Source organism: Sus scrofa, chromosome 17, assembly GCF_000003025.6.
Source record: "Sus scrofa isolate TJ Tabasco breed Duroc chromosome 17, Sscrofa11.1, whole genome shotgun sequence".
NCBI lineage: Eukaryota > Metazoa > Chordata > Mammalia > Artiodactyla > Suidae > Sus > Sus scrofa.
In genome coordinates, this window is record NC_010459.5 from 32,361,082 (window position 1) to 32,381,663 (window position 20,582).

At 43.2% G+C, this 20,582-nt stretch overlaps 1 protein-coding gene across 3 annotated transcripts in view; it reads left to right on the forward strand.

Moving 5' to 3' along the window:
- The window catches only part of C17H20orf194 (chromosome 17 C20orf194 homolog), a 153,097-nt gene that overhangs the window by 76,335 nt on the left and 56,180 nt on the right, over positions 1-20,582 (forward strand). For all 3 annotated transcript variants that reach the window (XM_021078124.1, XM_021078125.1, XM_021078126.1), the window contains 10 exons: positions 1,217-1,298; positions 2,584-2,620; positions 6,701-6,788; positions 7,935-8,011; positions 10,427-10,471; positions 10,801-10,846; positions 14,485-14,596; positions 16,409-16,479; positions 17,148-17,198; positions 17,741-17,828. In XM_021078124.1, the coding sequence (XP_020933783.1) occupies positions 1,217-1,298; positions 2,584-2,620; positions 6,701-6,788; positions 7,935-8,011; positions 10,427-10,471; positions 10,801-10,846; positions 14,485-14,596; positions 16,409-16,479; positions 17,148-17,198; positions 17,741-17,828 (697 nt within the window). The remainder of the gene's footprint in view (positions 1-1,216; positions 1,299-2,583; positions 2,621-6,700; positions 6,789-7,934; positions 8,012-10,426; positions 10,472-10,800; positions 10,847-14,484; positions 14,597-16,408; positions 16,480-17,147; positions 17,199-17,740; positions 17,829-20,582) is intronic.

A 20,582-nucleotide genomic window follows, 5' to 3' on the forward strand; every position in this document is an offset into this window, starting at 1 on the left:
TGAGACCTGCTTCTGGAGTGGTAGGGGCCATGGTTATGAACTTTCATCTTCATTCAGCTCTATTTCAAGGAGACATACTTAATCCTTCCCATTTCTGTGCATAATTTACAGATTAATAGGTGACATGTAAAGCAAGCAGATCTGATTACCTGAGCAGTTGTATATTACATTTGCAAATTCCATTGTACCAATTTCCTTTTTAGTGTAAGCATCAATATATTTAAATTTAATATGTGCTTACATAAATTTGTGACATCATCTGAGGAAGCAGGTTTGAAACACATAACACCTTAAAAAAAAAGCTTTAGTTTTGGAAAATTTGGAAATCCAAGGACCATGTTTTTATTAAGGAAATAAGCCTATTAACCCAATAATTAGAAATGTGTACATGAATTTTCATTTAGGATCATGGCATTATTGATTGTATTCACTATGGTGAATTTTAGGTTAGAATTAAAATTTTATTTCAATTCTATAACTTGGATTCACAGTGTGCACAGTATTACAGAAAAATGCCATGTATTGTGATATCCTTAAACAGTAGCTGAAAATAGAGAAGGAATGAATATTTGTGTCATATTAGCTATTTTTAATATACCGTGCTAATTTCTTTTCCTTTAGTTTTTGTGGTAGTATTTTTGCATTTTGTACTTGCATTTTCCTAATGAGATGTTGGATTTTTAAACGAAAAAAGGACATCCATTTCCATCTGTATAAGTGAACAACCAAACAGGAAAGAAAAATAAGAATTTAAAAGTCCAGAGAACTTATTTTCTCTTATGGATGGCCTCTGTACAAAGATGAAATACAAATGAAGATGGGGACCTGGGTAGCACGTCTGTTCCTGAATTTGTAGCTGCACCCCATGCATGTCTGCATATCATGTCAGCCAAGATCCTCACTGTTAAATTTCAGGATTGATATTAATGACACTCAAAATGCAAGCACATTTCCTCTTTTTTTCCTTCTCAGTTGTTAATTACCCTGGTGCCCTGGGCTGATCCAATGGCAGCCTTATATCTCAGGTTAAAAATAACACACAAGATACCTTTGGGAAAATGACAGTTAAAGGTCACCTTTTCCCCTGTGCATTTAAAGAACAATAAATCAGCTGTTGGTAAAGTAAAATTGATTTCCACTAACGATACGCTTTTTGTTTCTCTAACAGTACACACTAAGTCCTTGCTCCTTTACTTTTTTTTTCCCTGACATCCAGGTAGTACAGTGTGTTTCACCAAAGGGACCTCTTGCTTGTTCAAGAACATACTTTTTTGGAGCTACTCATGTTCCTTACTTGGGTAAGTCCCTGTAAGTTGTGATCTCATCAGCTTATCTAATGAATAGTTTCTCCCATGAACTAGAATGGTCTCAGGATTTACTACTTTCCTCAGAAACTCATAGCCTCTAACTCCCTCTTGATTCCAGATGGAGAGTTGATGTGCCTAATATATTTCTCACACAGTGTATTTCAGGATAAATAATTATCATCTCAATATATAGTATGTCTTACCTTGCGTAAGACTGTGTTCTTGGTATCGGAGGGAAGGCAAAGATGAGTCAGCTGTAGTTGGAGAGTGGAAAGAGGTAGGGCTGTGATGGGAGTTTGGATGACTCAGCCTGTTGTTCTTGTGAGGAAAGTGAGGAGGGCTATGGTAGAAGGATACCCATGAGCTGAGAACATTGACAGGAGCAAGTGCCCCATGCTGAGGAGGCATCCAGAAAGGCCAGGCTGACTGAGGCTGTCCTCCTTGCTGGGGTAACAAGAGCCTACAGATATCCAAAGAGATGTGGAGAAGAGCCTGTCGAATGAATGAGGATCCCAGCACTGTTGCACAGAGGAGAGTGCATCAGAAACCAGGTTTTCTTCTGAGTGTTGTTAAATAAGCCAGGAAACTCTGAAAGAAGCATGACATGGGTTGAATAATTTTTTTGGCCACGCCATTGGCATGCAGAAGTTCCTAGGCCAGGGATTGAACCCATGCCACAGCAGGAGCCAGAGCCACAGCAGTGACAATGCTGGATCCTTCACCCCGTGAGCCACTAGGGAACTCCTTGGGTTTGATAATTAAGGAGATGAAAAAAGAGGCAAAAATGAACCTGCTTACTTATACCTCCTAGTTTAAAAAATTGAAAATAGAGACAAAAATATTCCAGAGCCTAAGATTCTGCATGTTTCTCTATTGTTTAGTGGTGATGCTAAGCGAATTTCAAAGTAAGTGTCAGGGATGAAGGTCTAGGAGCATCCTGGGAGAAGCTAGCTTTCACTGTTGTTTGTGTTTGTAATGTATGTACCTCAAAACAAAAGCGTTCCTGACATCTTTAAATTAAGAAATTCTAGCCTCCTTGTGAAGTCTTTCTATCTCCTGTAATCTCATCACAACTTTTTTTTTCCTTTTTTTTTTTTTTTTTTTTTTTTTTTTTGCCATACCCACAGCATATGGAAGTTCCCAGGCCAGGGGTCCAATCCAAGTCACAGTTGTAACCTACACCAGAGCTGTGGCCGCCCCAGACCCATAACCTACCATACCACAGAGGGAATTCCGTAATCTCATCACATTCTAAATACATGGTCCTTTTTCACAGGAGATGACAACAAGGTGCCCAAGAAAACTGAACAAATGTAAGTCTTCATTTCTATTACACATTTTTTTCCTCAAAGTTGAGTTACTCAAAAGTTGTGACTGTCCCATTTGCCTCCTTTTGAGATCAGCACTGGGTAGGACATATGGTTAAGAGGTAATCAGAGCTCTATAGTCCCTGTCCCAGTCCCTGTCTCTAATCTTGACTTCCAGGCTAGAGACTGCCAGATTTGCCATTTGTTCCTTTCTCCAGAACTCAGAGACTTCCTACCTGCACACGCATGCATTTAAATGGCATGACTCTTCTTAGTGTATCTTCTAGGTAGTGCATTTTTTGTTAGGGGCTTGCCAAAAACTTAAAACATCCTGAAACCCATTGGGAGAATCTGTATGAAAGCACATCTGGTCTGAGAAGTGTTTCCTCTGAATTTGACACTCAGGCTTGTGGAGCAGAGCTAGAATTAGAGTCTCAACTCAGGCTGTGCAGCTTTAGAAAGGACCTAGTGTTGACTTCTCCCCCCATCCCAACTCCCACATATAGCAGGAAATCGAAGACAGGAAATAAAGTCATTAATGCTTATAGTAGTCTTTTTGGGCTGCGATAACAAAATACCACAGACTAGGTGGCTTAAACAATAGAATTTTTCCTTCACAATTCTAGGAGGTAAACATCTTAAGGTCTAGATACCAGCAGGCTTGGTTTCTGGTGAGCCTTCTCTCCTGGAGTTCAGACCACCACCTTCTCTGTGTGTCATCATGTGGCCTTTCTTCTGTGCTCACATTCAGGGAGAGAAGGATCTCCAGTGTCTCTTCCTCTTCTTATAAGGACACCAATCCTATTAGATTAGGGCCCCATCCTTATGACTTCGTTTAACTTCAATTACCTCTTTAAAGGCCCGACAGACAATTCCACATGAATTGCTGGAATTTCTAATTCCATAAAGGAAGTTTCCTTCAGAAATATGAACATTCAGAGTTTCCGTCATGGCTCAGTGGAAATGAATCTGACTGGTATCCATGAGGACGCAGATTCGATCCTTTGCCTTGCTCAGTGGGTTAAGGATCCAGCATCGCTCTGTGAGCTGTGGTATAGGTCGCAGACGTGGTTTGGATCTGGCATTGCTGTGGCTGTGGTGTAGGCTGGCAGCTGTAGCTCCAATTCAACCCCTAGTCTGGGAACCTCCATGTCCCGCCAGTACAGCCCTAAAATGAAAAAAAAGAAAGAAATACGAACATAGTATTCTATTATTACCTAATTATATATCCTAACCTAAATTTATTAGGTCTGTCCTTCCCAAAGGCCAGCAGTGACAGGGCACAGAGAATCGTCTTTATTCAGAGATGTTTCCCAAGCTATATAGTAGTTCCCAGAACTACTGAATCAGGACCTCTAGGGTAGGGCCCATGGGGCGCTATTTTGTAAGAAGTATTGTGTATATATATGGTAATATAATCATACTACAGAAAATTTGGAAAATAGAGAAAAAATAATTAGATCAGTTGGGATCAACACATACTCACTACTTTATATAAAATATATGTATAAAATAGATAAGTCACAAAAACCTACTGTGTAGCACAGGGAAATCTACTCAGTACTCTATAACCTATATAGGAAAAGAATCTGAGAAAGAATAGATTTATGTGTAAATGATTTTGCTGTATACCTGAAACTAATACAACATTAGAAGTCAATTATATTCCAATAAAACTTTTTTAAAAAGATCAGCCATTTCCTCTTCTTTGACACTACCCTTTAATACCTTAATGGGTATCTTTTTGGGGTTTTTGTTTGTTTTTTAATTACACATTTAGGTTTCGTGTAGCTATAATTATAATGTATATACAACTCTTTTGTGGGTCTTCTTTATTTTAGCAGCAAGTCACTCACATTCTCACATGTTGGTAAATATGTATAATCTTGCTTTGTACCTGCTTGTGCTTCCATGCCCCCTGTGCTTAGCCATTGCCTTGGATTCTCATTCTGGACCCTTAGACAATTCATCTGAACCAAATCTATTGGTGCCCTGCTTTAGGGACCGGTGTTGAGAGCTGCTTGGGCCCACGTCAGGTGTCTTTCTAGATCATAGAGCTGGCGGAACTTGGGCCTGATGGAGTCCTAGTGAAGGCAACACAGCACCATCCAGGCATAGAGCAAGTCCTTCCCTAATCATGGGTCTCAAGCCTCTCATCCAGGCCATTTTATGAGTCAGAAGCCAGGTAGCTTTGTATTGAGCTCTTGCATAAAGGTCTATAGAGGAGAAGGCCAAACCAGGGGGTCTGCCTGACCACCGTTGGTATTGAATGATGTTTGAGTTAGGCCGGGTGAGGGAGGGAGGAAGGGTATCTTTATATGTCTTTGGTGTTGGCCTCTATGAAGCTTTGCCCTTAGTGTTGAGATAGGGAGGATTCTTGTCATACCTGGAAGTGGCCTAGCTCTTTGACAGTGTCCCTGCTGGGCACCTTCCTACCAGGACATGCCCCTCTGCTGTGGTCTGGCTGGTGGTCTTCAGGGTATATTGAACCTTGAAGCTGTCATTTTGTCCTTTCGCTCTTTCTTCTGCCCAACTTCAGCTCTTACCTACAGTGCAGAGGTGTGGTTTGAGAGCCAAGGAGGAAATTGAAGGAGTTGGCAGTATGATGTGGCACGGTGGCAAAGCACCAGGCTGAGCGCAGACCTGAGTTCAATTCTGTTGTTTTTCTGTGACTTTGGACACTTATTCCACTTCTGTAGGCCCTACTTGTTTATTCTCTAAGATGAGAGTGTTAGACCGGACCATTTCTGTGTCCCTTCCTGCTATCAAATTCTTTTTGCCTTCCTTTACCTGTGAGAAGATTCTCAGGCTTAAAAACAGACATATTCTTAGGTAAGGCAGTTACTTGGCGGATATCTCCCTTGCCTTTCGGGGCCTCATGGGTGAGCCCCCTCTCTCTGTAATTTTCCCAATAAGATCCTGGATCTCCTTCCCCTAAGGCAAGGGTTCTCAACCAAAGGAAATTTTACCCACCAGTCCCTCCCCAGCACCCCATCCCCAGGGACATTTGACAGTGTCTGGAAACATTTTTGGTTGTCGCAGCTGTGGACACTACCGAGAGGCCAGGGGTATTGCTAAACATCCTGTAATACACAGAATAAGACCCCACAACAAAGAATTAGCTGACCTAGAATGCAGAGATGGTAAAACATTACCCAAAAGGGAACCAGACCTGAATTTTCTAGGGATATTCATGGCAGTCTTCATCTAGCAAAGAAAAAACCTTTTTTATAATGACTTCAGGAAGTGAGAAGTCAGACTGGAAGAGAAAAAGAAAGATTGGGCAGGGCGGGGAATTCTTCCCCTCAAAAGCATTTTCTATTCCCTAGATTCAGGTAAGCTGTTTAGAAGGCGGTCTGTGGCTGTCAGTTGGATAATCTCTTTTGTCCCCTGAGGGCTCCCACCCTGAGGTTCCAGTAGCAGCCAGCCCTTAGCAGGCCTGAGGAGGAGACTGAAGGTGTGGTGTAGTTGATTCCTGGAAAAGCAGCAAGTCTGCGTTAACATACCTTTCAAGGGAGTTCCCATGTGGCTCAGCGGGTTAAGAATCCAACATAGTCTCTGTGAGGATGCAGGTTTGATCCTTCACCTTGCTCAGTAGGTTAAGGATCTGGTGTTGGCAAAAGCTTAGGTGTAAGTCACAGATGTAGCTCAGATCTGGTGTTGCTATGCTGTGGCATAGGTCTGCAGCTGTAGCTCCTATTCCATCTCTGGCCCAGGAACGTCCATATCCACAGGTGCATCCATAAAAAGGCAAAAAAAAAAAAAGAAGACACCTTTCAGTTCCTCATAGAGGATCAGGGAGCCCATATCATTTTCTTCTGATGGATCACAGCAGGGAGGGTTGGTCTTTTAAGCAGAATTAAGAAGAGCCAGTTCTTTTTATCAGTTCTTTTATCTTTTTATAAGAGCAAAGTAAAAATTGGAATGGGGCACATAGATTTTAAAAGGTTTAGAAGTCAAGTTCTGTTTTTATACTTTAGTCATTTTATTTAAAAATCAGTTTCTTAGAGAATGTCATTTATGTGCACGCAGCTTTTGATGAAACTTTGTGATGCTGTAGTTAACCCTTATTTTTTGTTGTTAAAGTAGGCTCTTGTCACAGGTCTATGCTGCTGTTATTGAGGCTGTTTTGGCTGCCATTGCATGTTATGCTAAAACTTCCAGTCTAACAAAGGTAATTTAATGTAAAACTTAGTAGTTATTTTAATGTAAAACTTGTTATCCCTCAGTTTTTCTTTGGACACCTTATAGTACTTAGTTTTATGTGAGCTTGGGCGCAAAAGAGGTACCTTTAGAGAGCTGAGCTTGTGATGCCTGTAACCTGCTGTTGTCTTATGAATGATAGCTAATCTACACTTCTTTGTAGATATCTGGTTGTATTAAAAGAAGAGTCGTTCTGTAGTTTATTGTTTTACCTAGTAGTTTTTTTTAAAGGCTTTTAAAAGTTAAAGCAAAATATAGACTATTTTACTGTGACTCTTAATAAAGTTAGATAAGTTTGTTTTGAACTATATAGTTTGATTTCCTATAATTTTTGTTTTCAAAAATTAAAGATTGGAAAATCTGACTTTCCTTTCCTAGATAGGCACATGTGTTCTCATTCTCTGACCATTAATGTCCTTGCTGTTTTGCCATTATTAACCTGTTCTTCTGAGTTGGATTCTGTATCTGACCTAATAATGAGATAAGAAGAGTTGTCTTGATGCCTCCAGTAGGACCTTTCCTGAAACAAGCCATTTGACCTTGGAAAGGTTGTGTTGTAGATATCAAAGAGAGTGCAGTCTAGTCTCCAGGACCTGGCCCTCTGCCCTCCTCACTGATATTAGTACTTGGGATTTCTCAGCCCTTTAACTGAAAGCCTGTGCAAAACAGTTGGTTATCCTTCAGTAACAGTTCTGCACCTTTGTTTTTTAACTGATCTTTTGTAATTTCAATTATTTGAATATTCTTAGCATCTAAGCAAAAACACTGAGGGCCTCGGTCCCTCCCCGAGGGCCAGGGGAGAGGGGAGGAGAAAAGCACTTTTCTAAACCCCACAATGGCACTGTCCCAGCAGGTTTCAGCTCTCCAGCAGATCAGGTTCCAGTGCCCACCTGCCTGAATGAAGTGTTTTCTTATGAACCCAGCCCGAAGAAAGCAGGCACCTATTTCCCTTAAGAAGATGTTTTCACTTTGATCTGTGGATGTGTGCAAAGAGTCACTTAGAGGGAATGGGCACAGAGTTCTCCTGGCCAAATGTTAGAAGGACTCTTCCTGTCAGAAAGGGTACTCTTTCCTGCTGTGAAAGCTGATTGTCCCTGTTTTGTTACTGGTTTTATAGGCCAAGGAGGTAGCTGAGCAGACCCTGGGATCTGGGTTAAACTCTTTCGAGTTGATGCAGTTTAAGGCAACCCTACGGTAAGTAATGGCTGATATTGTCTAAAAACTTTAATGTTTGTGTTTTAAAAACCTTTTTTGGGATTCCTGTTGTGGCTCATCCGGTTAAGAATCTGACTAGTATCCATGAGGACATGGGTTCAATCCCTGGCCTCGCTCAGTGGGTTGAAGGCTCCAGCGTTGCCGTGACCTGTGGCGTAGGTCGCAGATGCAGCTCAGACTGGCATGGCTGTGGCTGTGGCATAGGCCAGCGGGTGCACCTCTGATTCAGCCCCTAGTCTGGGAACTTCCATATGCCACAGGTGCAGCCCTAAGAAAACAACAGCAACAAAAAACACATTTTCTCTCCTTTGTGTTTGATATTCAGTCTCCCCTTTGAGAAATGTTCCAGTAAATCAGTAGGATGTATGAAAGAGAGTCATTCATGATCAGGGGTTTATTTGAGAGGCCAAGGAGCCAGAAAGGGAGGAATGATATAAGAGTCAGATACACTTAGTGAGGCTGGAATGGAAGGCACATCAATGCTAGAACCAATGGAGACCTTACAGACCTGGGTTCAGAGGTTAAAAAGATGAAGCTGGGGACATGAGTGGTGACATTTGTTAGGATCAGGGGCCCTAGGCACATGACAGTGGTTGCTTAGAAGAGACTTGCCCTGGGCCTCACCTGCCTCTTAGATGGTAGACACCCCCAAGCCGGCCATGTCTCAGGGTCTTGGAATTTGGCTTCCTGCCACTCTTCCCATTGCACATGTCCTGGCACATCACAGTAAACCTCTTTGTGTTCTTTGCCAAAGAATGAACACAGTCCATTCAACCTTTTGTCCCATGTGAGGACAAAAGTACACAGAGTGACAAAGGAGACAAAATACACCAATTCTTTAAGAATACTTCTGGGATGTGCCCTGTGGTACCTCAGCTCCATGCCCCATATTTTCTTACATCTAGAGTTCTGGGTAGTGAGAAGGAGCATTTATAGAAAGTTAAGTCAGAGTTCCCGTTGCGGCGCAGTAGAAACAAACCCGACTAGGAACTCTGAGGTTGCGGATTCGATCCCTGGCCTCACTCAGTGGATTAAGGATCCAGCGTTGCCGTGAGCTGTGGTGTAGGTAGCAGACGTGGCTCAGATCTGGCGTTGCTGTGGTTGTGGCTGTGGCGTAGGCTGGAAGCAACAGCTCCAATTAGACCCCTAGCCTAGGAACCTCCATATGCCACTGCTGCGGCTCTAAAAGGACAAAAGACAGAAAAGAAAAGAAAGAAAGAAAGTTAAGTCAGTTAATGATCTAAGAAGAAGGATTTTGTTGCTGCAGCTCCAGGAGCAGAGCAAAGAGCCAGAACTCTTTTGGGGAAAAGCTTTGGGCTTCTTCAGGTGTCTTTTCCTTTCTTCTAGGTCTTCTGGGTCTTCTGGATCCTATACCTCAGGCCATGAGAGGGGAGGGCTAGAGGAAGTTTGGCCCCTTAAGGCCATGGGCTGGCCTGCACTGTCTGTTCCTGGCAGACCTGAGTTTGAGGAAACTGCTTTGCTTTCCAGCTGTGTTATCTAGGGCAAGATAGGGAGCTCTCTGTGCATGTTTCCTCATCTTCCTGTCCCATAGAGTGACTGGGCAAGTGAATGGTCATACTGTCTCAGTGGATTCTCCTCTGTCATCATCTGCATGGCCGATAGAGTCATTCTGTTCCTCCTGTCTTTGGGTCCTTGCCCAGCCCACTCCACCTTTTCAGGGCAGGCTACCTCTCAGTCCCAAGGCCTCCTTGGCATAAGTGTGCCACCCTGGCTGGAGGAGAGAACAAGGAGAGAACACCCAAGTAACAGGAGCCAAGTCTGCCAGGGCCAGGCCTCCACCCTAGAGCCCACCCTTCTCTCCACATGGTCACTCCCTCAAAGTGCGTCAGATGGGCAGGTCTTCTCCAGGAGGAATGTGAAAAGTTAATCTACTGACCAGTACTTGTTAAGGCAAAAAGTTAAACTTGTGCAAAAGGGCTTTCTTTTGAAGCCACAAGGATTTTCTGGTTATTCCTCAGCTCTGAAGGCTGGCCATGCCCCTTATTACATAGCAGTTGACTATGGGTAGCGATCTGGCTTTGAGCAGGGGTAGCAGTTTGAACAGAGATGGTGAAGAGAAGGAAGATGAGGAGAATATGCCGAGGCTATGGGCCAGAGGCCCAGGACAAGTACAGGTTTATTCTGTCTGCCATGGACAACAATCTCCTGCTATATCCAAGTCTAGACAGCTCTGAGAATCTGACTGGAGTCAGACACTGGCCCCGCATTTGCTGATGGAATGATACCTGGGGCAGGTAAGGACGATGCACACCTCACCAATGGCTGTGAGGGCCCAGCACAAGTGCACTGCAGCGGCAGGTGTCTGGGGAGGATGCCAACACAGTGCTTGCAAGAGCAGACTGACTTTTGTTTTACTTTGTTTTGGGTCTACAGCTCCAAGATGGCTTTTCATATCCATGCTGTGAATAATCTGGGGAGGTAAGTATATGTTCATAGTGTGTCCCTCGTTTGGGGCAAGTTTTAGCAACAAAAAGTCTACCTGTATCTGCTGGCATGGATGGTCTCACAGTTCCACACCTAGCAGTGGCATTACTCCAGGGCTGAGCTCAGAGCTGCCTGAATGCTTTCCGTGGAAAGGCTAGGGTGGGGCTGGGGGTGAATCTGATCCCCTCCAAGGGGAATTTTGCATCCATGCAAACAGTGTTTTGAAAACTTCCTGAGAGAGATCTGAGTCTGTGAGTTACTTTTTCGTTGAAAAAAACATCGTAAATTCAATATATGTCTCTCCCATCACTTTCCTCTTTTAGAATCGTGCCTCTGGACAGTGAAGATAGCTTATACTTTGTGAAGACGGTAAGCAGAGCTGTTACAGGTCAGCTGGCAGGGAATGGCCTGTAGAGGACACCTACAAGGGGTGATGCAGGAATGAGTGAGAGTCTTAAGCAGCCCACCTCTTACCTGAGAAAATTAGTCTTTTCAAGACTGGTCAACCTGCAGGTGGCCTAGGCAACTGTAGCAGGCCCACCATGGCTGCAGTCCCATGTCTTGGCACCCCTGGTGCAGAGTCTTAGCTGGGCCATGGAGAGTGAGGGTTGGGGTAGTAAACACCCCTTCCTGAGGTTAAGAAGGCTTCCTCCAAGTGGCTGAGATTGAAATGGGAGCTGAGGACAAGCCTGCCTGGACACAGACCAGGTTTTCAGTGGCTTCTCTGTGTTCCAAGGCCTTTGTTACGCCTTTATTTAGCAGAAGCTTATGAAAATAAAAACAAACATTAAAAAAGAAAAAACCAGGAGTCCTCATCAGGGCACAGTGGAAAGGATTCTTGACTAGTACCCACAAGGACTAGCCTGGATCAGTGGGTTAAATAGCCGGCGTTGCCGTGAGCTGTGGTATAGGTCACAGATGCAGCTCGGATCCTTTGTTGCTCTGTCTGTGGTGTGGGCTGGTGGCTACAGCTCTGATTTGACCCCTAGCCTAGGAACTTCCTTATGCTGAGGGTGTGGCTCAGAAAGTGGAAAAAAAAACCCAAACAAAACAAAAACCAAAGGCATGAGTTTCCCGTCAAATGGGATAGAACAAAGTTTTCTGGCCTATATTCTGCAGACACACTGATGGGCCAGGGAAATGGGTTTAGATATACAAAAATATTGGTCCCTGGGATGGGCTGGCATCTTCTTAGGGAGCCAAAATTTCTAGGCCAGTTGCTCCCAGCCACAGCCGAGTCCTCTGTTTACCCCAATGCATCCTCATGCAAAGAAAATTGACAAGCAGTGTATAAGAGGATGGTGGACATCCAGCCAAGATTCTGGTTGTAGTATGTGTAGGAACAAGTTATACCTTGAGTCCATTCTGTGGCTACTGCCTGCGCCTTAATTTTAGTGAGCTTTTGGAACTGGGTAGGCAGGTGTGGATGACTTGGTGTAGATACATGCCCCCCACCATCACTAGTAGACAAGTAGTAGCGTTACCTTTTCTACAGAGAGTGGGTAATTTGTTTAGGTTGTGAGGAGTTACTGTGTTGATAACGTACTTGATCCCTGTCTCTCAGCATTTCGTGTTGAGGTTCTTTTAGACTAATTGAGACTTTTTTGTGACATTATTAAGACCCTGAGAAATACTTTCTGATATTTAGGTGATAATGCTGGACTTTAGATTACTTGACTTCTCACCTTAGACTCCTTTGCAGAGAAGCTAATTGCACTGGAGTAGGAATTAGGAGTCCAGTAGAATCATACTACTGCGTTAAGTATACATTCAGCAGCGCTAATGAAATATGAAAGAAAAGATACTGTGTGGGTGCTTTCTGTCAATCTTGTCTTCCTTTTCAGGCAAAGATGAAGTTCTGCCTCCTCCAAGCCTAGCCTACTGATTTCCCCCTACAAGTACCATATTCCTATAGCACCTGCAGGTTAAACCGTGTAAATTAGGGAGTAATTCTGTAGTGATGTGTCACATGATAACATCTGTGTAGGAATGCCCTTGTCTCTCCAACTGTGCATTATAGGTTCCCTGAAGATAGGAACCATGCTTCTTATTTTTTCTCTCTCCATGCCATATGTGGGAAGTATGTAGCAAGTATCTAACATATGCTACATGTATTCTTTTTAATGGTCTCTCTCCCCTTCCTCAATACCAGAGGCCAAATAAGAAGTGGGGGTTTAGGAACCTACAGGATTTGTCTTCCTAATTGATCTGGGAACCAAAGAAGTGGAGTTCCTTTTGTCACTTAAGAGTAACCATGTAGCCCAGGATGGTTCTCTGTCTTCAAATACTCAAATGTCTTTGATATAGATTTAGATAAACCTTCTAGTTGCCAAACCTAATCAGAAATTTAACTAAAATATAAAGCCTACCTGTCATTTTCGTGCCTTCCTTTATTATGACAACATAGAAGATTAAGGACTTTGTGTTTTTTTTCTTTTCAACTCTTCAGCCATCTTTTTGTGGTCTTTTTAGGGGTTGAATTGGAGCTGCAACTGCCAGCCTACACCACAGCCACAGCAGTGCCGGATCTGAGGTGCATCTGCAACCTGCACCACAGCTCACGGCCACACCAGATCCCCAGCTGAGGCCAGGGATTGAACTCACATCCTTATATTAGTCAAGTTCATTACTGCTGAGCCACAGCAGGAACTCTCTGCCATCTGTTTTTATTTGAGCATCTAGCAATCCCTTCAAAAGGCCTAGGTCTTTTGTCTCAGGCCTGAGGGTAGAGCAGGCATCTTATGCAAGGACAACAAAGTGTGAAAATGAGCTCTGGCTTCAGGAGCTCTGCACCTGGCCATTCAGCAATGTCAGGCCAGGAGGGCAGTGGCCTAGGAGGGCTCATTGTCCTACTAATCCCACGTCCCTCACCAGATCTTCACGGTCATCACAGACTCAATTCTAGCTGGTACCATTTTTGCATTTCCTCTGCCATCTAGTAATTCTCTGCTCAGAGTTATTCCATTTTCACTAGTTTTAAACTGAATTAGAGCCTTCTTAACAGTCACTCAGGAGTTCTCTCTGAGTTGCTCCAGGAATTTTTTTCTGGCCTAGTAAAGCTTCTACTTTTTTTGTCTTAGCTGTGAAAGTTTAAACAGCTGTCTTTTAATTTTTTTGGCACTGAAAGGTGCATTTGCATGTTTTGATGTATACCCAGAGATATCCATGAAAATATGTACCTCCTCTTCTAGATTTGTTCAGAACTCGAGCCCAAACCAAAGAACAAGTGGATGAAGAGTTCCTTTGTGGCTCAGCGGGTTAAAGATTCAGTGTTGTCACTGCAGTGGCTCAGGTTGCTGCCATGGCATGGGTTTAGTCCTTGGCCCAGGAACTTCCACATGCCACAGCTGTGGCCAAAAAAAAAAAAAAAAAAAAAAAAAGAGTGGATAAGAGTGTGGACACACTGGGAAGTAGCACTAGTCACAGTAAAGATGAGAGGCTGTTACATTTTCTCTTAGGGAAGATAAGCCATCTGAGGGATTTACAGAAATGTAAAGGGAGCTCCCGTTGTGGCTCAGCAGGTTAAGAACTTGACTGATATTATCGACGAGGATGCAGGTTTAGTCCCTGGCCTCGTTCAGTGGGTTAAGGATCCAGCAGCATTGCTGCACGCTACGGTGTAGGTCAAAGATGTGGCTCAGATCAAGTATTTCCATGGCCATGTCGTAGGCTGGCAGCTGCAGTTCTGATTCAGCCCCTAGCCTGGGAACTTCCTTATGCCAAAGGTGTGGCCCTAAAAAAGAAAGAAAAGAAGAGAAACATAAAGAGATTCTTCTTCTAGCCCAAGTGTGTCTCTGACCAAGGAGCAATTGCAGGGAAGCCTTGGATGACCCTGAAGTCATCTCTCAGTTTTGAGATATATTTCAAGATAACTTTGGTTTTCCTTAGAAATTCTCCAGTATTCTTTTGTCATGTGCCTTAGTATTTTGTGGTCTGTTTCTTATGGGTCTTTCCCTGAAGGTATAGGACTAACAGCTAGTCTAACTCTAGTTTCTCATTTAATACAGGCTTGTATGTCCATCTATGACATTCCTGACTTACTGGGAGGAAAGGGTTGCTTGGGATCTGTGGTCTTCTCAGAATCTTTTTTGACTTCTCAGATCTTGGTTAAAGAAAAGGGTAAGTATATGTGGTCTTTGGAAAGCAAAACTTGAGCTTTGTGTGTGTGTGTGTGTGTGTGTATTTATGTGTGTGTGTAGATAGATAAGCAAAATAAACTATAAGCTAAGTCAAAAGACCAGCAATAAACCGGTGAAAATATTAGAATACTTACAGTAAACAAAGGGTATATATCTCTAACTTATGAAGAGCTCTTACAAATTGATAAGATACCCAGTGCTAAATGGGCAAAAAATACGAGCAGGTAATTCACCAGAGTGGAAAACAATTTAATTAATTTATTTTTTTTTTTTTTTTTTTTTTTTTTTTTTTGGTCTTTTTGCCACTCCCACAGCATATGGAGTTTCCAGGCTAGGGGTCGAATCTTAGCTGTAGCCACCGGCCTATGCCAGAGCCACAGCAACTCGGAATCCGAGCCACGTCTGCGACCTACACCACAGCTCACGGCAACGTAAAATGTATTTTTAATATTTATATATATTTACATTTACATACACAAACTCACACACACACAATTGACTCCTGAACACTGGTTTAAACTGCACAGGTTCATGTATACATAGATTTTTTTTTCTTTTCTTTTAGGGCCACATTTGTGGCATGTGGAGGTTCCCAGGCTGAGTTGAATTGGAGCTGCAGCTGCTGGCCTACACCACAGCCACAGCAATACCAGATCTTTAACCCACTGAGCGAGGCCAGGGATTGAACTCACATCCTCATGGATACTAGTTGGGTTCATTACCACTGAACCACAACCGGAACGTCCAAGTTTTTTTGTTTTTTTTTTTTAATAGATACATGCTTCAGAACTACACATTCCATGGTTGGTTGAATCCATGTATATGGAACTGCGGGTATGGGAGGCTGACTGTAAAGTTATGCATGGATTCTCAACTGTGCAGTGGGTCATTCCCCCTAGCCTCCACATTGTTCAAGGTTCCACTGTTTGTGTGTGTGTGTGTATATGTGAATATGTACAGCCTTACCCGTAGTCAAGAAGCAATTTGAAACAGTAATTAGATTTCGGGGGGGGTTGTTGTTGTTTTTGTCTTTTTGTCTTTTTTTTATGCCCGTGGCATATGGAAGTTTCCAGGCTAGGGGTCCAATTGGAGCTGTAGCCGCCAGCCTATGCCACAGCCACAGCCACAGCAACGCAGGATCTGAGCCGCAACTGCAATCTACACCACAGTTCACAGCAATGCCAGATCCTTAACCCACTGAGCAAGGCCAGGGATCGAACCCGCAACCTCATGGTTCCTAGTCGGATCGTTTCTGCTGCGCCACGACAGGAAGTCCAGATTTGGGATTTTTTGGTCATAAATGTTAGCAAAAAAATTTTATAGAATGATAGTATCCAGTGCTAGTAGGATGAGCCTGATAATGTCTTGTTTGGTTTTTACTATATACACCTGTACTACCTTGATGAAAGTATAAATTAGAAGTTCTCTTGTGCAGAAGGTTAAGGATCTGGTGTTGTCACTAGTGGCTCAGGTCACTGCTATGGTGCAGGTTCCATCCCTGGCCCGGGAACGCCAAGGGTCATGGGCATGGCCAAAACAAATTTAAATAAAATAAATAAATAAAATGGACTCTATTTAATGTGTGTTTCTATTTGTCATAGAATAGAGTTAACCTATTGTGAAGATTTTCTCCATCCCCTAATTAGACTCCTTGACCCCAGATGAGGAAGTTTTCATTATCTGAAGACATCAGACTCTATATACTAATAAGAGGGAAGGGGAAACAGTCTGGGGCCTACAGAGTGGGCTCAGGTGGTGAGCAGTAACCAACATGTCTGTGATCTTCCTACAGATGGCACTGTTACCACAGAAACCAGCTCCATAATCCTGACAGCCGCCATACCCAGATTCTGCTCCTGGCTGGTTAGTGTCATTGATCAGGTGAAAGTGGACCAAACATGGAGAAATTGGGGAGAACACTTGAGGAAGAGCCCCTTCATTGGGTCCCTGGAGGAATAACCGATCCTGGCCTAGCTACAGTTTAAGAATAGATGTTGGTTTGCCCCTGCTCTTTTTCTTTGTACACAAGCACCTGGTTTCTTTAAGTCTCTCATAATCTGGTGCCTTGGAACACAGAAAGTATGATAGCAGTGAGTCTAGTGATGGTGTAAGTACCTACTTCAGAATCTGTTCATATTCCGTTTCTGCAGGTCTGATATGAATAGAGAAGAGCAAGAGTCGTCCTCTAATGTAAACACATTTAGATGAGAATGCACTCAAAATATTTTACTATATTCTCTTTCCTTCATCCCTAAAAAGTCTTCTCTGAAGTGAAATGTAATTGAAAACTAACATATGCTCTCCACACATCAGGCTTATTTAGTGGACTTCAGGTCCCCGTGAGAGAGGCCACCATGGCCTGGTGCTCTGAGCCTTGGTGACTAGCAGCAGCTCTGACAACTGTCAGGGCCTGAGAACCCTGGATTCATTGAAGAGACTGCTCTCCTGGAAACATGTGAACACAGGGGAGACCTAGCAAAGTTTTGCCCTTGAAGTAGTAAATTGAAAATCTGCACTTCTTTTGGATGCAGGTGGAAGATACTGAAGTAAAATTGTCCGAGAAAACCCAGCAAGCGGTTATGGTAAGCAGTCTTCTTAATGTTAACGTCTTATCAAAATGAAATGTAAACAATTTTTAAAAACAATTTTAAATATTTCATCTTACTGCTAATCTAGAGGTTCTATACCTCCTTGCCTCAATTCCTATTTGTATTCTTCCCCTTCCTAACAGAGTTCTAGCAATAACTGGGGATGGGGTAGACAACTTTAGATCTTTTTTCATAATCTCCCAAGCAGATCTCAGATTGGCCTAGACATGTAGAGCTGAGAGGTTAATGCTTTAGGCAAAGAAGTTGCTTGTTATCAGAGGATATAAATCCGCGGGAACACGAACAAGCATTGCAGACTGTGGTGTCTGAACTCAGAGAGGACCTTATCATTCTTTTTCTCAGCACAAGTCACGGATGCCAGTAACCTGGCAGAGAGCCAAGCAGTGCCACAGACCACAAAGGAGGTTTCGTGTATTGGAGGTTGACTTAGCAGCTTTTGTAGACACACAAACTTGGGCTGATTCTGTGAATGTTTATGCTGTAAATCACCTGCTCTTTGTGTTTGTTTTTTAAAGGGGGATGAGTGTTTCCTGGGCACTTTTCTAACTAGAGGAGAAGGAGCATATCTTTTTTCTAGTAATCCACAGTCTTGGCCTGAGGAAGGTGAGCAGCTCTGACTTTTGTATTTTTGATTCTGGTTGGGTCCCTCTTTTGTAGATAACTGACATGGGTGTTGTGATTAATGATACATCTGATATTTGAAAAGACTTGTTGGTGTGGAAGTGTTTTCTTACAGCTTTTCTCCTTTGATCCATCCAGATGAGGAAGCTTGTGCCAGGAAGGACTAGCCTCATAACTGCACCTGGTTCTCTTGTTGCTGCCTGAGAATTGCTCTCAGAATGGGCTAGAGCAGCATTTCCAGAAATAGATTCTATGGATTGAGACAAAATCTGGATTCATTTTTTATTGCTGTGTAACAAATTACCACAAATTTGGTAGCTTAAAACAACATGCATTTAGTTTCTCATAGTTGGGTGGGTCAGAAGTCCAGGCAGGCTTGACTGGATTCATGTTTGGGCTCTCATAAGACTGAAGTAAAGGCATCAGCCAGACTAGACTGATACCTGGAGGCTCTGGGGAAGAACTTGCTCCTGAGCTCATCCAGGTTGTGTGTAGAGTGCTTCAGATTGTAGGACTAAGGGGTCTCTTCTGTTGCCGACTGTCATCTGGAGCCACTTTTAGCTCCTCCCACCAGAGGTCCTCGCCCTGTGACCCTTTCCATCTCAGCAACAAAGAACTTCATTGGGTTGAATCTCCCTCACTTCTAATCTCTCTGAACTCCTCTCCTACCAGCCAGAGAAAACTCTGCTTATAAAGGGCTCAGCTGATGAGAAGAGGCCCGCTGTAATCTCCCTTTTGCCATGTAACATTACCTGAACACAGGAGTGACCTAAAATGGTGAAGGTCATGGGCTTTCTTAAATTTCTGCCTACTGGAGTTCCCATTTTGGCTCAGGGGGTTAAGCACCTGACTAGTATCTATGAGGATGTGGGTTTGATCCCTGGCCTCAATCAGTGGGTTAAGGATCCAGCATTGCTGCAAGCTGTGGCATAGGTCACAGATGTGGCTTGGATCCACGTTGCTGTGGATGTGGTGTAGGCCAGCAGCTGCAGCTCTGATTCGACCCCTAGCCTGGGAACTTCCATAGCCACCGCCAGTGTAGCCCTATAAAGAAAAAGAAAATTAAATTTCTGCCTACCACAGTCTGCCCTCTGGCCCCCACATTTTTTACATGCAAGATATAAACAACCCTAGCTAAGAGCTTTATCCCATTATGGTAACAAGTCTAAGTCTTAAATCTCACAAACTCAGAAATCAAAAATCTCAAGATTATCTACATCAAGATTATCTAAATCAGCTATAGGTGAGGTGCTGGAAGCATAATTCATTAAAGACAGCTCCAGAACACAGTTCTCCACCTGGGGACCTGTGAAATTAGAGGCATGTTACCCGTCCCAGCCCTCCCAAAATACAAGGTAGAACTGGCATAGGATAAGAGTTACAGACATTCAGATTCAAAAAGTCTGGGGGGTGAAAGATAAAAGAGTCCCAAGGCCAGGGCAGCTTTGAAATTCAGCTAAGACAAACTCCAGTTCCCAGATTAGGTTTTAAGTCCCTGGGCTCTTGGTTCTACCCTCTAAACTCTTAGCGTTACCCTCTGGGCTCATGACTGCCCTCTGGGTCATCCTTCCTTTTCATGAAGGTGGCTCTTTGTTTGTAGCTGATTAGTTTTATCAGCCTACTTCTTGCCTCTAGAATTTTGGGAGTCCAGTAGTCTCCTTTCCTTTTCTATTCTTTCTGTCCCTTTCAGTCCAAGCTGGCAGTGTTTCTGCTGATATAAAATTCTCAAGAACCTTGTTGGTCTTACATGGATTTCCTGGGGATTCATTCTGTGCTCCTTTTTGGCTTCCTCAAAATAACATTTTCTTATGAGTCCTGTTCTTTCCCTGTTAGACATCATGTTTTTTTGTGGAGGAGGAGTTGTGACTCACTCCACAAATTCCTTAACCTCTACTAAGCAAATTCCCTCTCTGGAGAATTTGTTCTTCTTGAAAATATTCTATCTGGTTGCAAATTCATCTCCATGTGTTCAGATCACTGGTTCTGTTTCTGCTCCTCTGTTGACATAGAAGACAAAGCATAAGGAATTCTGGTTTTTTGATTCACAAAATGCTGGGTAGCCTTTGTCAAAGCATTTGTTATCATGCCTGTGCTATGGCCCCTGCCTTTCTGCCTCTCCAGAACCTGGTGCAAAAGACCAGGAAGTTAGGGGCATTTGCTGATGATGGGAGTGTGTGACAACACTCCCCGCCAAGAGATAAAATTGCATAATGTTTTAAAATCACCTTGTAGACACAACACAGAAGTGGTTGTGCTCTGGCTCAGTCGAGCCAATTAAAATATTTAGCAAGGATATTTGCCAAAATTAGTTTGTACCTTGTTAGAAAAATAATCTTATACCGTATTGAGTTAATCCAGCAGGATTCAGTGTATCCTCAGGTCTTTATGCAAGAATCAAGGATGTAGTCAGGGATTTCTGAAGTCTTATTGGTCACACACTTTAGAGCTTAGATTTCGCACTTTCTTAGTTTCTGAGGAAAATGTGTGCATTGAGAGATGGTTTTTTGTTTTTGTTTGGTTTTGTTTCTTTTTTAGAGCCATACCTGCTGCATATGGAAGTTCCCAGGTTAGGGATTCAGTTGGAGCTGCAGCTGGAGCCTACACCACAGCCACAGCAATGCAGGATCCAAGCCACGTCTACGACCTACACCACAGCTCACAGCAATGCTGGATCCTTAACACGCTGAACAAGGCTAGGGATCAAACCCACATCCTCATGGATACTAGTTGGGTTTG